This window comes from Numenius arquata, chromosome 13 (assembly GCF_964106895.1).
Source record: "Numenius arquata chromosome 13, bNumArq3.hap1.1, whole genome shotgun sequence".
Classification (NCBI taxonomy): domain Eukaryota; kingdom Metazoa; phylum Chordata; class Aves; order Charadriiformes; family Scolopacidae; genus Numenius; species Numenius arquata.
The window spans coordinates 13,217,185-13,237,056 of record NC_133588.1 but is presented as its reverse complement, the minus strand read 5'-3'; the positions used below and the strand labels follow the sequence as shown (position 1 = coordinate 13,237,056).

At 37.7% G+C, this 19,872-nt stretch overlaps 1 protein-coding gene across 2 annotated transcripts in view; it reads left to right on the top strand.

Moving 5' to 3' along the window:
- The window catches only part of USP10 (ubiquitin specific peptidase 10), a 55,050-nt gene that overhangs the window by 13,278 nt on the left and 21,900 nt on the right, over positions 1–19,872 (top strand). The window contains exons 2-4 of one of the 2 annotated variants that reach the window (XM_074157851.1): positions 8,023–8,091; positions 11,013–11,058; positions 15,841–16,866. In XM_074157851.1, the coding sequence (XP_074013952.1) occupies positions 8,023–8,091; positions 11,013–11,058; positions 15,841–16,866 (1,141 nt within the window). Of the gene's footprint in view, positions 1–8,022; positions 8,092–11,012; positions 11,074–15,840; positions 16,867–19,872 lie in introns of both variants that reach the window. The other variant, XM_074157850.1, reaches the window with a different exon arrangement.

Sequence of the window (19,872 nt, the reverse complement as noted above, 5' to 3'; positions counted from 1 at the left end):
ATGTAAAATGTGTGGAAAATGCCTAACTTTCTTCAGCTGTAAGGATTCTGTAATAACATCCAAGAAACCCTGAATTGGAAAAAAAAAAAGGGGGGAAGGTACAGTCATGCACTATATTTTTGAGCCTTTGATTGCTTAAATGGTAGGCAGGCAGAGTTGCACTGACTCATGGGTTTAGTTGACCTACATTTACCTAGCTCTGATCTTTCTCCAGGCGCTATGTAGATTTGTTAATGTTCTAGTTTTAAGCTGCAGGCTAGAGATAAAGGACTGTAAGCTGTACTAAGAGTTTGCTCATGATTCGTTGTGTTTTCGACTGTTAAAAGCTTTAATATGCAACCACGCTGCCATAAAGTACAACTTCAATTCCATATATTTTTATTTAGAAAAAGAGACTTTATTTTTCCATAAAGAGGATATATCAGCGTTGGATTTTTCATAAATGGATTTGCCTAAAATACTACTATTTAGGCTGTGATACAGGTGTAAGTATATGGCCAGTGGTCTTCATAGCACCAGGTTACCAGTTGTTGCTTGCAAATTCAGAATCTAAAAAAAAAAAAAATAAATTCCCTAAACCTCCCTGTTTTTCAGTCTCACAATTCTGTCTATATTTTTCTAAGCATTTTAGCAACAAGTTTCTTGGGATTTGGAAGTTCAGAAAACCTTGTTGTATGAATTTAAGTAATCGTCTGTGTACTAAGACGATGGATTTGAGGTCAAAAGGAAGGAGAATCTGAGGGAAAGGCATCTTTCCCTACAGTTTCCAGGAAAAAAAAAAAAAGACAAACCTTGGCAAAATGGGAGAGAAGTAAAGGGTGAGGGAGAAATACCTTATTTGCTGCTGGGATGACTAATGTAAGAGCATTTTCTCTGCTAATAAAACCCAAGTACGGTCATACGCCTGTGCCCTTTTTTCCTTGCCAGAAAGCAGACTTCTCTCTGAATGGTTCATTTTCTTCCCCTACTCCAGCCTATCCTGGTAGCTTTAAGAATAAGTACACTTTGTAGAACTAGCTCGGTGAGCAGGATTGTATAGCTTATGGTATACATAAACTATTTCATCATTTCAATTTGTACATGAACTAGTTTTGACTTTTTAGGCCTTCTGCTTAGATACAGTTGTTTTATTCCTTGCTACCCTTAAGTAAAAGCTGTATTTTTAACACATTTGTGGAATAGCAGTTGGAAGTGGGAGTATTTTGCAGCTTAAATTAATTTGACTGGAAGATCTGAACCTCTTGGTTATTAGATGAAAGCCACGTTAATGCTTCTTGAAAGCAGAAGTTGACACTTCATTTTCCTAGCTTTCTTGCAGCGCAGGTGATGCCAAGATGATGATGCATCAGCAGTGCTATTTCTACCCATTTTTCTAGGACAAGCAGCTGTGTAACATGTACTCCTCCTTCTCGTATTCCTCCAGGAGAGTGTTCGTGTTGCTAGACTGGAATACCAGTGGAGATTTCATTACAGGCAGCGGGGTAACATTAGCATTCGTTTTTAAAGTAGTTAAGGAGGGCACAGCGAGAAACAGTTGACATGGGGAGAGTTTGCAGGTCAGGCATTTTAATCCTTTGGGGTCTTCAGAGAACCTTTTTTCCCCCCTTCTTGGAATTAGTACTGTTGCTGCTGCTTTCGTCTGCATAGTTAAGATGCCGCTTGGTCAGTTATGGTAATCGGAGTTACTGTAAAATACAAAAGTATTCTTACTTTCATTCCTGTGTGATAGAAAACAAATTTTCTTGTGTAGGTTTATTTGGTTAATTGTTTTTATGTAATTTGTCTTCTAATCTAGATGCAGTGAGTATCTAGAAGATGTAAAGGTGATGTCATTGAAATGTTTTGTTCAAAGTGGTGTAAAATCTGCTGGAGTGCAGATGTATGTTATACTGTTGTAATCATATTATAGAGATTAACTTAGAAACTGATTCCAGTTTTGTTGTGACTGGAAACACCAGCGACTGACAATCGGAGGGAGGGATTTGGGATGTTGCTCTAAGACAAGTATTTAACGTGAGGTGGTTGTTTTTTTTTTTTTCTTTTAAGAGCACTAATGTTGGGAGGCAGGTACTTGACGCAGGGAAGTGTGATCACTTGGAGCATGTCAGACTGAACACTGAAATTTGTGACACCAGCTCACTAGTGAGTTTTGGCAATGCAGGCTGGAAGTCCTTTCTGCTGCACCAGCTTCGATGGTCTCATTCATTTAATACTGTTAACTTGAATTATAGGAAAAATATATCGCAAATGTGATACACTTAAAAATATTTCTCATCTGCAGGGTATTTGTATGATATCCTAGTCTCACAATTTCAAGTTCTTCAAGAAGGCGGCAAAGATACAGGTCTTTCGATGTCATCTCACAGAACCACAGAATCTTCTTGGTTCTCTTCAGTCACGCAGAAAGGAGTTCAGAATTACAGTTCAATCTGGTTCTTTCAAACATTTACAGGAATTTAGTTGTGCTTTATTTTTTTAGTACTCTCCGAAGCTGTATGAGAATGTTTTGAATTCAATTCCCAAACTTCAATTGCAAAATCTTGATAGGTGGAAATAAGGCAAATAAATCTGAAATACTGGTAATGTAAGAAAGTGTAATTAAAAACCGGAGAATCTATGCCACCAGTAGCTTCGTGTGAAAAGAGATAACATTTTAGAATTGCACAAAGTATATTTAATTTTGCCTTTTTTTTTTTTTAATTTATGTGCTAGTTGATGGTGGTGTGGAACAAATATCAATTTCTGATCATGCAGTGTAAGAAAGGCAGTTTGTTATATTGGTATATGTTTAGTCGTTAGTTAAGGTCATGTTAATTTTCATAGGTTTAATAACATATTGTACATCTCAGATAAATGCTCAAATTGGGTTGCAGTCATGAATTGCAAAATGGAAGAGATCCATGGGTTTACTGTTTTGTTTTTCAATTCCAAAGGAGAACAGTGGAAACAGTTGGAAATAGTGATGAGAAAGTGGGAAGGTGTAGTAGAGGTAGATTCCACCCCCCCCCGGAATTCTACAAAGCCTTGTCTTCTCTACACCCCGACTTCCCTTTCCCCCAGGGGAGACTTATTTTCCATCTGTTTTTACACAGCTGCAAGTGAAAGATCGTTGAAATTTATGTGTTACTGTATTGACATTGCTCTTAATCTATGTCAGAAATCAAGCTCACCAGGCTGAGGTATCCTTGAATACACTTCATGCAAGGTTAATGATCGCAGAGTTAAATAATCTGGGGAGTGGCAGGAGAAATGCAGCGTGAAATACGTGCTCCCAAAAAAGTGAGAGAGGATTCCTCCCCAGGAGCCAGAACAGAGAGCTGCTATGTAGGCTGCAGAGATGGTTTGAAGAGGAGAGAGAGATCAGATTTGACTCTGAATTAAGCCTCTTAGGGATTATGTATCTTTAAAAGTAAGTCTAGGGGTAACATTACCATTGGAAATTTTGAAAACTTCCCCCAATATTCTCATAAGAGTTTTTCCTTCAAATCCAGTGCCAGTCTGGACTGTCTCTTTTAAGGATCATTCCTGTTCTGCGTTGGGATATAACATCATTAACTACTATTTAGCATGCTTTTCAAGCAGGTGCTTTTTTATCTGAGGATATAAATAAAAATTAATTTTTTAAATATGTAATTGAATGCTAAACAATATTTTTGCTTTGTGCCTTAAAATGAAATTTGTGTAGAGCTCTGAGTAATTAAGCTTCGACTCTTCACTGGTGATAGCTTTTAATGTTTTGGGTTTGTGTGTTGCCATAGGTTTCTGTATTATCGGAGGTGACAGGCATGGATTTCGCTAACTGGGCCAGTTCAGCTGCCCGCTCCCATACATTGTCACAGCGATGGTGCTCATCCTTTGCTCGGGTGACCGTGCAGTTGCAGTTACCGTAAAGGAAAAGGCGGCTGCCGCAGCGACCCGTGGGTGATGGTCGGCACGGCAAGCAGCTTACCTGCCAGCAAATCGCAGTCTGACCATAAGCAGCCTGTATGCGAAAACCACTTTTTCCTCAGAGCTTGTATGGTGAAATCCCAGTCTGTTATCCGCGATTGGGATCTCGAAGTACTGTGACGTGCGCATGAGTTTAGAGACTGACACAGTGCTCAGGTTCAGGTTTGGCATTTAAAGGAATCAGTTTGATGTAGTCCTAATGGGTATGTCTGTTCCTTACGCAAATGCACACTGAAAACATTAAAATTGGAATTGAAATAGTCTGAAATGGCGCTGGCAAAGTTTTAACACATGAGCTGGTCCAGATTTCTGCATCCAGTTCTGGGCTCCCCGATTCAAGAGGGGTAGGGAACTACTGGAAAGAGTCCAGCGAAGGGCAACGAGGATGATTCAAGGATTGGAGCATCTCCCTTATGAAGAAAGGCTGAGAGAGCTGGGACTCTTTAGCCTGGAGAAGAGAAGGCTGAGGGGAGACCTTATCAATGCTTATAAGTATCTAAAGGGTGGGTTGAAGGAGGAGGAAGCCAGACTCTTTTCAGTGGTTGCCAGTGAGAGGACGAGGGGCAACGGGCACAAGCTGGAACATAGGAGGTTCCACTCAAATATGAAAAAAAACTTCTTCACGGTGAGGGTGCCAGAGCCCTGGAACAGGCTGCCCAGGGAGGGTGTGGAGTCCCCTTCTTTGGAGATTTTCAAGACCCGCCTGGATGCAGTCCTGAGTAACGTGCTCTGACATGCTCTGGGGAATCCTGCTTCAGCAGGGGAGTTGGACTAGATGATCTTTGTGGTCCCTTCCAACTTTAAAAATTCAGTGAAATTCAGTGAAATTCAATGATATTGTGTCTTTGCTGTGTGTGTTGAATGTTATTTACAGAGTGTGGGGTAAATGAATGGTGATCGTGAATAGCTTGTGTAGGAATTGTGTAAATAATTTAATGAAACTTTTGTTTGATTGTTCCAAGCGTTAGGTTTTATTTATCAGTTTAGAAAAAAGCTAATTTTGAAGCTTTTGAAATTCTGTGGAATAATTTGGAGTGTACAAGCCAGGACCCCAAAAGCTCATGCTGATAATGAGATTATTTCTTGCAAGGATGCATTGCTTTGATAAAATCTTAGTGCGCTCTTGCTTAAAACTACTTACAGCTTGGGCATTTCAGTTGCCCAAAAACCTTCTAAATTTGAGTTAATGTTTCAGGGTAGGTACTACAGTGGTGTCTTTCTGAAGCTGTTCCACAGCTAAAGCAAGTATGTTCTTACACAGAGAAGGTTTGTGTAGCTCCAGGCACACGGATTCATTGGGATGTAGGATGAACAGAGAGCAGGCAGGGAGCACACCCTGTATTTCAAGTTGCTTAAAATGCAATGGCTTCCCCCTCCTCTGCATCCTTTTTTTTGTAGAAATTGTTATACTCGCCAAGTGATGTGATATCTCGGTTCTTTTTCGCTTCGGCATGTAGTTGTGCCTTAAAAAGGGTAGAAAATTCTGTCGTGATAGCAGAGGGTGCTGCGTGTGCAGTTTGCAGAAATCTGTTTCTGGAGAGACGCGGCTGACTTGAGACGCAGAGGAAAGGAAGGTCGGTTAAATTGGGTAGGTTTAATGTCATCAGTCATATGGCCCAATAAGTTGATTCTGAGAGAGTATTCTTCTCAGGAAAAATTCTCTTATTACGCAGGAATCTTTTACCTGGTTTACTTTGTGTTTGCAGTATAAAGCGTTGTTAAATAAAGCCTCAAAAAATTCTGGTTTCTTTAGACACAAGTGGGATGGGGCTTTTGTGCTATAGTCTGACTAGGATTAGTGTTTGGGTTAGATGTTGGTAAATTTCTAGTGTCCTGTTTTAAATTAGGGTTGCATAGACACAACATTTCCCTGTGTGAATACATCATTATATAATAAAACAGTTTCATTAAGATAGTATTAATGATCACTTTGTTTAGCTTTTGTTTTGTTGTGTTTTTGTGTTCTAATTAAAAAAGAAGCACTTTATTTTGCTCAGAAAGAAGTACCAGACCTGTGATACCTCAGTTAATAATAGTCTTTTTCATTTATCAACATTTTTATATGGAGGAATTAGGATTGAATTTATGTAACTTTTAATAGTCTATAGTTGAGATTATTATTTTTTTTTGTTGCATGACTGCATCAAAAATATCTCCTAAAAACATTATTTAGTTATGATTCAGCATGTGTTTTTCTTAAGCATGTTTTTGGAATATGATAAATTCTAGCTGGTATGTTACTGAATAAAAATGACTTGTTGATATTGAGAACATAAGCCAGGTTTAAGTTCTGTGCCAAGAACTGAAGCCATTCACTCAAATGCAATTTAGGGACCCTGTTCTGTTTAGGTCTCAGTTGATAGTTAGCAGTTGGTTATATGAAGGGATTTTAAAGCATTAACTGTTTCACTGTGCTTCCAATGCTTGTATCACAGGTGTTCCAGTTTATTTTGACTGCTAGAATTGTTTGTTGACTAAACTAGATTATATTAATATTTGTTTAAAAATGCTGAAGGGCATCAAAACGGTTAAACTCTTTCCACACATAAGTGATGTTTGTAAAAATCGCTTCTTGTGTAAGAAAACTACATTTTGTAATTGCTGTGGAATTTAGCTTAAACTTTAGCTTTGAAATTCATGAATGCTGTTTGCATGACTCACAGCCAACTACAAGTACATGAGTTTTATGGGAATAAATCGCCTAAAGTCTAAAAAAAATACTGTGATTGAATTACTGTGTCTACATTTTGTAGAAACAGCCTGCACTACACTATAGATGATTTTTCAAACTTTAAGAACTTTTTCCCGTGATTCAATTTCCAATCTAGTTAGTTATGTTTTGATACAGCCAAGGGTAAGGATTTGCCACGAGCAAGACTTGACACTGACAAAAAAGCTTTTCTGATGGAAGGGTGGAAGATGGCAAAGAATTGTCTTAAATGACCACCAGCATACACTGAAAATGAATGCGAGTCATAAGCTATAATGTACGGGACCAAACTGACCTGTTTTTATCCATAGCCATAATAGATGTGACTAGTGACTCTTGATGTGAGTATCCTTCCACATGCCAACAATGTGCTATCACTGATATTTTCCAGTCCTCTGGTCTGTTTTGTCAGCTTATTCAACTCCTTGTTCGGCTCCTTTCTGTCACAGTATCTCTCTGCTTTCCTGAATGTTCAGATGCTCTTTAGCTTATCACAACTGGTGGTGGAAGTTTATAGAAGATTCCAGGTGCTATGAAATGGCAACGTCAGGCCTTTTTATTGGGAATGTTTCGATTTCTGTAGACTAAATATAAACTTCCATTTTGGTGTGGTTTTTTTAAATTTATTTTTTTATTTATTTAATTATTTATTTATTTTAAAATTTATTTTAAATTATTTAATTAATTTATTTTTTAACTGTTAGGTACTTTTTTCATGGAAATATAGATGCAAAGTATTTAAAAGGGTGCAGGAAGATAATGGTGGGAAAAGACATTTCATGTTAGGTTTGTTTCGGGCACATTCATAAGGGGTAACCATTCATAAGAGCAGCTGTACAAAAACTGATGATATTTAGGTCTTGTGTATTTTTCTACACCTAGGCGGTGTCGGTTCTGTGCTTGTGCACTCAGGTAGTGGTACCATTAGTCTGGTGTAATTCATTAGTTAGGAGAACTCTGGAAAAGTAATTCTTGGGGTTTTTCTTCTGTTGTGAAGGGTAGGTATCTGTGTTGTTTTAGAAGGGAAACCAGCATGTGTCTAGGCCTTACATGAACTGACGCAACTTGTCACCCTACGTGTTGATTTAAAACTGGTCACGGGATGAGCTGCAGTTGGTGCTGTGGTTACCTCTAGTCGCAATGTGAAGGAAAACACGTTGTATACAGTTCTAGAGCCTAAAGTACTTTGCTAAAGACTCAGGAAGGAATTGAGATGAGAGTTGGGATGCAAACAGGTGAGTTTCTGGCTCCCAACACACACAGACTTTTTGAATGCTGGTATCGTAATAAATTTTACCATGAATTTATTAATTATATTGAATATAAATAGTTCTTTAATAAAGATCCTTTTCTTTTATTTTTAGTATATTTTTGGGGAGTTCAGCCCTGATGAATTTAATCAGTTCTTTGTGACTCCACGATGCTCTGTTGAGGTAAGATCTACTTTAAACTTCTTTTAGAAATAACATTTTAAAGCTATTTGTCTTTGTGTGTATTTGACATATAACAATGCAATTAATTTTTTTACCATTCTCTTAGCTTTCTAATTTTCAAACTGAACAGGAGTCTTCTTTCCATGTATGTGGATGTTAAGTCAATTTTTAGAAATAAGAAACTAATTATTCCACCTTCTGCTTGTCATCTTTCGAAGCTGGAACAGCTGGCACTAGTGATAGGATGTTGAAAGTGAGTTATTCAGCCCTGTTACCTCAGCTTTGATTGCTTTATTTCATTTTTTTTAGAGAAAACTTTCTCAGTACAGTTCTTATTTGTAAGGAAGGTGGGCTGCTAAATCTCGTGAGCCTTTTGAAGCACAGGGTTTCCTAATATTTTCTGACAGGTGGAGCACTGCTAGCCATGGAAGCTGTGCTTACAAGGAAGGCTGTGCATGAGCTATGAGAAATGAATCAATAATGAACTAATTACAGTGGCAGTGAGACCCACAGAGTGGAAACAGTTGACTTTGTGTGTTTGAGTTCATAACATACTACAGATAGTATTGTAGACTCTTATTCTCTGTAGCTCTGGCTAGAGGGTGAAGAGACCATTTTCCTTTGTAGGGGACAGTATTATGCTGTTGTTGTAATCTCCAGACTTGAAAAATAATTCTCCTCTAGGTCAATTTCCACGTTTTTCCTCCAAACGTTTCCATTCAAACATTTCAATCATGCTTCCGTCCTCTCCTCTCAACATAAAGGAAATCATCACTTCAACTGTAGAAGGGGAAATCCTTTTTGTCACATTTTACAAATCTGACAACCATTGTTAGTGCATCTTAGTTTCCTGTAACTTAATTTTCCAAGCATAATTAGTATAGTATAGTGATAAACAATAAAAGTGCATGAAGGGAATGGGGTGGGGTTTGGGGGAAGTTTAGAAAGAAGTGTGTCCAACATCAGCTATTCTAACGCTTACATTGTGCAAGATGAAAATGTCGTATTTTGACTTCTGTAAAGCTATTCTCATAAAATGTGTTGAGGAAACACAAACCTACAGAGTTTGAACCAGTCTTACTTCATTTTATAACTGTCTCAAGTGTACCACTTACTGGTTAGCTATCAAAATAAAAAACTGTGTTGAACAATGTTCCTTAAATTTGTCCTTGATCTGGTTCAGTTCGATGTTTTAATTATCTGGATGATGAAATAAAAATATGCTTATTAGTTTTACACTGTGCAGATATTTCAGAGGAAAGTGGTCTGAAAAAAATAGGGTGAAATTCAAAAAGGACAGGACTGAGATTATAATACTGCAGTGGTTTTTGACATACATTCTGTTGGGGACGGTGCCAGTTCCGGAAGTCCAAGCATCCGTTGATGCCGGTGTCCTTCTGAAGTCCCTTACCTATAGACTGAAGGGTGGGCCGAGGCAAGGGACTCGTTAAAGCTAAAAGTTGTCCAGAATGCCTCTTTTTACATGGCATTTTTGATACATGTTCTGTCAGATACCTCTTGACTGATAGGATTCATATGACCCAGTTGTATGACACAGGTCACTTCAGAAATCTCTACCTCCCAAAGGTGCTGTTGATCAACCAGATGTGTAGGGGGGCAATAGATGGACTACTTTATTTTTCCATTTTCTTTTTTTTTTACTTTGTACTTTCTTAAGCCCTTTGAATTGGAGAAAAACAAGAATTGCAAGTTTTATCATAAACTGTTGACGATAGGCTTTCAGAGTAACTTTTTTAGCTCTAAGTATAAAATTATATTGACTCTGTGTACAATATTAATAGAAATAATAGGTTCTTAATAGCTTGGAGCCTCTTTCTGAGCTGTTGATTCTCATTTTTGACCTGGAAAGTTGATGTATTGTGGTTTATAAATGGATTTTACAGTATGGGTTCTTTTTATGCACTTTTTTATAATGGAATTTTAGGATTATTTTTTTTTTTAGCACTTCCGATGCACTGTTGTCTACAGTGCTTTGAGAAGGCAATATGTAAGTATTTGTAGCTTTAGGGAACTGGAGAATTCAATGGAGAAGTCTATGATATTTGTTACACCATTACAATTAATATTTAGAATAGCATTGTAAAACTGCACTATACTCTGAAAGTTTTAGCTCCCACTGCAGAAGCAGCTCAGCTGTTCTCCAGGCAGCTGCTGGCCATCAGTGTAGCAATGGCCACCACGCAGGCACAGGAGAAGGCTTTCAGCTGCTGGGGGAGTTTGGGGAAAGGCAAGGGGGGATTAGAAATTGCCCAGCTGTGGTTACACAGTAGCAGGGGTTCTGTAAACCACTGAGTCCATAAAATGATGCCAGTGTTTTATACTAAACATATTTCCAATCCAGATAGAGACTATATGCTGTGGTTCTATTATGCTTTGGCTGATGATAAAAAGTTTTTGGTTTTGTTTAATATGATTAAGAATACACTTAGCTGAAGCATTTCAAGGGCAGCACTACAGCTGAACCAGGCTGAGAGTCAAAAGGTTTATTAGGTGCGACTATTGTCTGTGCAAAACTTTGTTTCATCCTTTCACAGGTAATTTGGTCTTTCTTCAGTTTTTGTCTAAAAAAAAGAGGGTATGTTCCTCATTTTAAAATTGTGAGTTGCTGTTCATGGAGGAAGATCTGATGCTGTGAGGTGAATTGCTTGAGAAGTTGATGAGCCTCTGGTGTGTACCCAAGATAATCTTTATCTTTCAGTAACTGTGGTAATCTGCAAGGACACTTGAAGCTACAGTGTGGGATTTGATAAATATAGAAGCATGAGTTCAAGGCATACTCTCAGAAAATCAAACCTTAATAATGTTATTTTTAAAGGATTCAGATGTTTCAAATGAAACTGATATCAAATGTTGATAGAGTTGCTTTGTCTTTAAATAAGTTTCTTTTCTTTTTTGTACAGCTCCCCCCATATAATGAAACAGTTTCATGTGGTATTAAGTCCACAGGTAAGCTTCACAATGGTAAGAAATCAACATCCATTTTGTTGAAACTTAAAGGTTGTGACATTTTCCTTAGATTTACTACAGCCTCTCTTTAATCTTAGAACTCGTTCAGCAGGTAGATATGCATATGTTTGGCAGGTTGGTTTTTTAAAACACCTTTATTGAATGAGATCCGTGAGAGTATTTGAAAATACTGCACTGAACTTCAGCTAATTAGGTAGATGTGCTTATTCCTCCTTAATTGTGTACCACACAATCTGAATGTCTTGCTGAAATATCACAGAATGTAGCTGTAAAAACGTGGGGGGCTAAAGTTTGCTAGAGAACTTGTACTGAAGAGATAAGTAACTAGTGTGCCGTTCAGCTGGCCCTCCTGGAAGAGCCATAGCGTATTTTCTGGCAGTTGCAGCCTGAAGACAGCTCTGCAAGCAGTGCTCTGTGCAGTGTCCCTTTTGACTCTTGTTTCTGTCTGGCTTAGTTATTTTTCTGGAAAATCCTTTTCTCTTTTGGTGAAAGTATGACTCGTGATATAAAAAAGCATTACAGAGTTCCTGTTTTAATGCTGTAACAGTCACACAAGTACTCTGTCTCAACCCATGCACCTTACAACCTGGGCCTACTTCATAGTTAATATATATAGTTAAGTAGAAGTTGCCATGTGATCATCACTCTATATAGCTTAAACTCAACTTTCTCAGTCTTTTAAGTGGCAGGTAAATTAGTATTTGTTTTTTTTTTCCCTGAACCAGGGAAGAGCAAGGAAGCTGAGACTTACCCACGTGTATATGAGAATGATACAAATGACATCCAGATTTCCTTCAAACTAATGCAGGTGTCTGACTGGACAAGTACAAAAGTACTTGAGAGGACCAAAATGCACATATTCATGTTTAAGAGCACCTGATCATTAATTGTGCTTAGGGGCTTTGGCCTTGCATTTAAAGGTAAATAAGATAGCTAGTCATAAAGAAGGACAGCAGGCTCCATTTGAACGCAGATGTGGAATATTTCTGAAAATTCAGCAGCTTTATTTAGTACAAGACCAGTTTTAGGACACTGAGTAGTTTAAAGTAGGAGTTTGAAATGTTCATTAAAAGGGCCATATGGTACAAATCGTCTGCTGTTGATGACGGGGGTGTCCAGTCATAAATTGCTTTGTCTAACTATGGATATAAATTCTGTTCTTTAAGACTGAGATTTTAATGTTCACAAGCCATACAGAAAGTTAGCTTGTACAAATGTTTTTCAGATCATTCCTAGACCCTGAGAGAACCCCTCCCAGCCCTGAGATTAGGTAATGACAGCAAATTAGGTTTTGCCTGAAAAATGTCTTTAACAAGCTTGCACTGTACCGTGCATGCGTATTCTCACTGTGATGGCTGGATAAGAAGCTGTGGAAACTAAAATGGAATGCTTTGGTTATGCAGAACATTTATAATTATGAGACGACACACACTGACCATCTTGTCACCCACTTGTAGTCTAATTTTTTTCCTATACTTATCTTCAGTATTTAACTGTATTATGGAATTTGAAGATCTGTTAATGCTTACTAGGAATAATCAAATCACGGCTGAAGCTCTAATATGCAGAACTCCGTTAAGTCTAATTAATGCTATGTATGCACAGCTTTTGCTGGTGTACGTAGACTCTGTCCTTGGAGCATCTGTTGATACTTGTTTCAATATGCGTGTCATGTTGTTCATGACAGATAGATCTGTTTCAGTCTGTTCAGAAATAGCACTGTGAACTAGATTGAAACAAAGATGCCCAGAAGCAAAGTGGAAAGTCAAAACAAATAGAAAAATTTACCTCTCGTTTTTTCAAAGCATCTTGACACAATCTTACGGCAAATGAGCTTCTGCTGGTCACCCCATAGACTAACTGTACAGTAGCTGCTGGTATTTATTATTCTAATCCTGCTGTAAGGTGTAAAGTTTAATTCCTCAGATGTAACTTCATAATTTGTATGTTAAATGCTAGAATATCAGTTATGCTCTTGGTAAGATTTTAGCCTATGATGTTCATGCTGTCCCTTCAGCTAAATTACCATTGTGCTGTAATCCTAAGGGATGTGCTTTGCTTTCTGCTCCCTGCTTGCCCTGACCTGGCCCTTGTGATTCTCTAGTGTATGGTAAGCTGATAAATTCACCAAAAAGGTAGTAGTAGTACCCACTTGGATTATTTTTTATGCTAGGTTAGCTTTCTGTAACACGAGTGCTGGCAGCTTGCTGGGGACCAGAAGAGCAGGACAGGAGTGCAGAAGTGAGAACTCTCTTTTGGCTGTGGTAGACTTAACTCGCCACAAAGGGAAATAACGTTCTTTGTTTTGAAGCAATTATTATTTTTTTTTAACGGGGATTTTGGAAGAAGCAGAAGTCCCAGAGTATTTTGAATTGGTAGGTTTTTGAAACGTGCCCAATAATTCATTCTTATTGTGGTTGGTGGAATATTAGGTGTTACCAGTTGTTGCTTGTGCTTTTTACTGTTGCAAACAGTAATGCAAGCTCTTGGTTCATGCTTGAACTAACAAGTTGCTCCATAAGTAGATGAACTAATGAGGAATAGTTTTTTGTGAATTTGCATCCCATATCCCCTAAACCCCATGCCCTGCATTTCCAAGCAAATGAAGCTGTGGCTGGGTTTGAGCTGTGTCTTGACAGATCAGCTGGTGTCTAATACTGAGAGCCAGTTAGTGTTGGTGCTAAATTATTAGGGTGATGCCTGAGATCTCCCAGCCCTTCCCTCTTAAGTGGGTATCAGGCAGCAGCTTTCCACCTCCCTGCCTCTAGGCTGCTGATTTCTTTTTTCAAAGAAACATAAGCCCTCTTTTCTGGTTGGTGATAGCGAGGCAGTGATTGCAGAAGTAGTTGGTGAATGGTGGATTGACAGGCAGGGTGTTATAAAATGTGTTCCCATGGATGTAGGGGAGAGGTGAAGAAAACTTGAAATTCAGGCACTTGTTAACATGATTTAGAGAAATCTTGACAGTGTTTCTCTCTCTCTCTCTCTCTCTTTTACTTTTTTAAAGTTTCCTTTAGCCTGACTGGCAGCAAGATTGAAATTGATATGTGAAAAGTGTTTATTTCTCTTTTAGTTAGGTTAGTAGATCAAAGCAGAGCAATTAACATCTGTATTACATATCTTTGTTCCTTAATTCATAATATGTTGGTATTGCATGTGTAAGTCAAACCTCAACACACATTGAATGTTTGTTATTCTTCATTTGATATTAAAAAACAAGTACCCTGTAGATTCTTGATTCTTTCACTTTCTTTTTTAAAGCTAAAATTTTTGTCAGTGTACTTTTCTAGAAAGTATTTGGAGAGTTTCAGAACACTTATGTTGACAGTTACATATCAAAACATTCTCTACTAGACTGTGTCCTCCCACAGGATTGTTTCCTTAGATGTGTGAATAACGTCTTTTCCTTGGGAACCGTTGCTTGCTTTTTGTTGTGTTTTTTTTAAAAAAAACAACACACCTTACTTTTAATGAGTGTCTGTGGTGTACTTTAAAATATGTATCCATTGACGTGTCATACATAATATAAGTTGCACAAAATCTTCAAAGTTTAGTGGTGTATTCACTTATATTCCTTTGGAAATAGTATCTAGTGTGGTTTAAAGCTCTAGTAACAGTCTGTAAAAGTTTGAAATGTGGGGTGGGTTAGGGGTTTTTTTGCCCCCCATCTTTGAGGAAACAGAAAAATATTAAAATTAATCTTTTTGAAACTGTAACATATCATAAAGACCTGCAAAACTTTAAGTACTAGAATGTAATCTTCTTTAACATTCCTGACACTCAAAGTGTCATTAATTTTACCTCTTTATTTGATAGTTGCAGAAATAGCTGTAACTGAAGTATTCAATGTTACTAGTTAGCACTCGTGCATTGTAAAGCTAATTAGTATTGCAATTCCATGGAACTTTTTCGACTGACAATATTTTGTGATACTGCAGCCTGCCATGAGAATGTGTCTTAGCATTTCTTGAAAGAGCATGTCAAAGTTCCACGATAAATTAAAAAAAATATAAAAAAACCAAATTCCCCCGAAACAATACAGTCCTCTTCGCAAATTTTTCAGTACTGCTTCTATGTACAGCTGACTTATTTTGAGGCATATCTGTTGCATTTGTTGTCATAAAATTTTAGTCATATATATCATATTCTCCTATAGTAGTAAATTGACCTGTGATAAAATTAAATCGGTTATTGATGAGGCTAGAGTTTCAAAAGCTGTAATTGCAGGGTTTCCGTACAATTAATGAAAAATAGTTTTCAGTTATGATTATGATAAATTTTTACACACCAGGAAAAACAAAAAAAATCCCCTAAAATCAAAAAACAAACTCCACACGTGGAAATTATTTTTATAAGTTAAACAGGTAAAGGCATGGATTTTTTAATTGTCGGTGGAAAAGGCTGACGTTAGAAGAAGTACGGAGTTAAATATTGCACTGTATTTTATATGCACTTAACCAGTACTTAACTTAATGCAGAGTATTGCTTAAGTCATTGGGCTTTAATAGTTTTTCTTAATAAATGAATTTAATAGGTGTTATTTGCAGGAACTGTGCAGTGATTTGGAAAACTACATACTCTTTTGTCTTAAAGAAAATGATGATTTGAAATGTTCTTCAGGATTGAGATGGAGAATGAGAATTATTTTAGTTTGAGGGAATGAAGTTTGTTTTCTGGGTTGCAAGAAATGTTTTTTTCTTGATCTTGTAGCTTTTTGATCAGATGTCATTCACTAACTCAGGTTTGCTTTCTTTTGTCCAGGGGAAGAGTATCAGAGAATTGAATTTGGTGTTAATGAAGTTATTGAGACACAGTCATCTGTACTAAATAACACCGACTACAGTATTTCAAGTACTCTGAATCCTCAGGCTCCAGAGTTCATTCTCAGCTGTGCACCTGCTCAGAAAACCCCTGGTGATAGTCTCAGTGAAACAAACTACAACTCCATTGACTGCCAGTTCAGTGATCCAACCCTCGCTTTGGACAGCGGTTCTAATGCTGAAAACGATGGTTTGTCTGGAGGCCTTGGTCAAAGGGAGCGTAAAAAGAAGAAAAAAAGACCGCCTGGATACTACAGTTATTTGGAAGATGTCAGTGATGGCGTCGCTCCCACAGAAGCTCTTGTAAATGGCCATACAAATTCATCGGGACTAAACAGCATAAGCACGGAGGATACGGAACTGACGGGAGACATACCCTCCCTGGCCACACCAAGGACTTGCAACAGCCCGGACAATTCTGTGGACTTCATTCATGAAGCTGTCTCTGATGATTCTGTTTCTAGCGCACTAGACAATACCAGGACTGCAGGGCAGCCTGAGGTATGCCGTGTTACTAATTCTGAACAGTTTTGCATCCCCTCAGAGACTGGCAGAGATAGCCCTTTAAGGACAGCTGTTGTACAGTCTTATGCTGGTACTGATACTACTGAAAATCTTGGCGTTACTAATGGACAAACACTTGAATCCTCTGGTGAGGACACAGCTGCCAATGGGGTAGAATTGCACACTGTGGAAAGCACTGACTCAGACCAAGCTAAGCCTGAGGAAGCTTCACCTACTACTGAGGCAACAGTCCCGGTTGCAGGATCAGTCCCTGTTAATCAGCCTGCAAAATCGTGGGCTAGTCTTTTTCACAATTCCAAGCCCTCTGCTTCCACATCTGTGGTCTATGTTGAGACTAAGTATACCCCTCCTGCCACATCTACTCTGGTCCCTGAGAAACAGGTTGAAGTCAAAGAGGGACCTGTTCCAGTTTCAGAGGATCCCGTAGCCATAAAGATTGCAGGTATAGTTCATACACACGAGTGGCTGTCACACTGGAAGGGTATTAACTCTGCTTGTAAACAGGAGCATGGAATATCGATGGAGAAGATTCCTCTGTTAATGTTCTTAATAAGATGACTGTTCAAACACTGCTATGAAGGGTGTAATTTAAATAAGCTAGTTTTGTATCCCCCGGTAAACGTTCCAGTGAGACATTACCATGTCATTATCCCAGATGCTACTTGTCAAACAGTATGTTTAAGTGATCTGTGATTTTTAAATAGGCTGGTTGCATTCAGCTGTGTGCTGCTGTAGTGGGGAGAACATGTTAGAGAAGTTTGTTCTGAAAATGCTGTGTTATATTACCCAGTATTTACAGTCTTGTAATGCATTGCACTTGTAATGCATTGCATTACAAGAAAAGTATTAATATATTTATGCTAAAGTAGCTGAAATTCCTGGACACTAAAGTAGCTTCAGTGTAATGTCTAAATAGGTCTTGCTTCAGAAATTTTAGTCACTTTGACCATTGGTTCTGTCGTATTTGTGGCTCTAATGAAAAATGCTAGAATATACATGAGATCGTTTTTGCAGATTCAGTCAGAAAATGTGAAGAAAAATATCCAGGTGATTGCATTTTGTCACTGACTCGTGAGTGCTGGAACAAAAGTAACTGTTTTAAATCTGTTGAATAGTCCATATGTGAAAAGGCTTGTGCAAAATCCTGTTATTTATGCTACAAGCTAATTTACAAGTACAACGGTGTTTCGTGTGTGATAACTTCAAGTTAAAGTTTTCTACTCTAACCAGAAGATGACCTGGAGATTTCTATTCAGAATACCCAGAAGTATATGCCGGCCTCTCATCCCTTCCATACTCAGTAGCGGTTTAATTACTTAAAATTGTCTGTTGAGAGGAAAGCTGTCAGAATAATTTATATTTATTTTTCACTTAGATGTTAAAAACACAGTTGACTGTATTAAAAAAAAAATGTGTATAAGCAGGTGATTATGGTTTGTATGAACCCATACATGTGGAGTAAGTTGTACTCTTAAAATCTTAAGCTATCACTTGGTAATGAATTTTAACTTAAAACTATTTTGTGATGACCACAAAGTTAGAATTGCTTGTCATAGATGAACCAGGTTTTTTGTCTCATCCAAATTGCTTCAGCTTTAAGTTAACTTTCTAGACTTCTACTGTTCTGTACTATTTTTTGCCACCAGGTGGGAGCAGAGCTTTTTATTTTGTCTTTAATGTATTAAAATAGCAATATAATTTTCATACAGTTTTCTTCTGCACCTTCACTATTAGCTAGCTGGTTTTGCAGAGAAATAGTAATAATCAGAGTATAGATCCTTTTCCAGTGAAAAGGAATTAATCTTATTGCGGCTGATACAGGTAGGAGTTAAATTGCTGCGATTCCTGTAATTCGTATATTCAACGCTGTTATCGGTATAGAATGTTTACTCGAAGATCTGAGTGCCATGTAATTAGTGCTTTGCTCTGTGGAAAAAGGTGACTTTTCTTCATTGGCTGTTCTTTTTTTTTTTTTTTGTAGTGTTCTCTGCCCTGTTTGGGAAATAGGTATATTAGTGCTTTGTTCATGCACCCACACTCAAAAATGTGTTACATTAGTTTCAATTTATGACTTCCAGACAGATTATTTGCTCCATTCCGTACATACTTCACTTCAAATCTGCTTAGGTTACCATCGTTGTGTAAGGGTATATAGCAATCGTGTATGTTTTTCATCGGTAGCTGCTGATAATGTTCCTTGTTTTCTGTGTGGCTGAGTTGAGATCCTGTTGTTGGATTCGCTGGGAACTCATCAGTTTCATCTCATGCCACTGGGAATAAATTTTTGATCACAAGTGTCAGAGGGTAAACACGGTAAAATCTAGACCTAAAGTACCTGGAGTTCAGCAGGTGAAATTAGGAAATCTTCTGACTTAATGTTTGAGCTCTGGGGCCCTTCTGTACAGTTTTTATTTAGGGCAGGTACTCGGGACACAAGAAGATAAGTTACTTTTCCAGGAACAAATTTCTGGCTTGTGCCATAAACTTCACAATTTGTTACAAATGAAGTTAATGGTTCACAAACACCTTGAAGATAGTTTAATGCTACTTGATTCAGCCTGCAAATGTCTTCGTCCTCAAATGTAAAGGAAGCTACATAAGATAAAGAGATGACGATCAGGACTAGAAAAGAAATAAAACGGACAAAAAATTTTCACGTTGATCTTCATGAAAAAAATACTGAAGCGTTAATTTTAGCAAGCGGTGAAGGTGTGTGGTGAGAAGCTTTACTGGCAACACTAGTGAACAAGTTAAAGGAACTTCTAAAGCAAACTATGAACCACTGATGTTTATTTGGCAAAACTGCAGGCAGGTAACATCAGAGTGGTAAAGAAGTACAAGTGTGGCACTTGCACATTTAGAAAGGGACAACCATACTAATTACACATTTTAATTTAGAAGCTAGGACAAACAATAATTCATTTTTAAGAGATAGTAAGGTTATAAATGGTCTATATTTGTAAAAAAAACAAAACCTATTTCAGGTTTCTCTTGCTGCATTTCACAGTTACTTCCCTCTGATGCATAACCTGACGATAGTTAATAATGCCTTATCTAATGTTCTAAGTAAGTGGGGGAAATGGGTAATTGGAAAACTAGCTCTTCTCAGAGAAGTTGTTTAACTATTCTTGGTAACTTTAGGAAAAATTTCAATGGGAGAATCTAAAAAGATTTTTCTGAGTCATGTTTTCTTGCAGTGTTTTCATTGAAGATGATGGAATTAACAGTGCACGTAAAATTATTTTACAGCAGGCAGAATTTCAGATGAAGAATACAAACATTTAAGATCTGACTAAATCTGGAATGATATTAAATTAGAAGGAGAGGAACCCAATAAATGCAAGTATGGAAGGATACACCAGAACAGAAATCAAATGCGAGCATACAGTACGAAGAACAAATGGTTGGTAATAATATTAGAGGATAGAAGGATCTGGAAGTTCTAGAG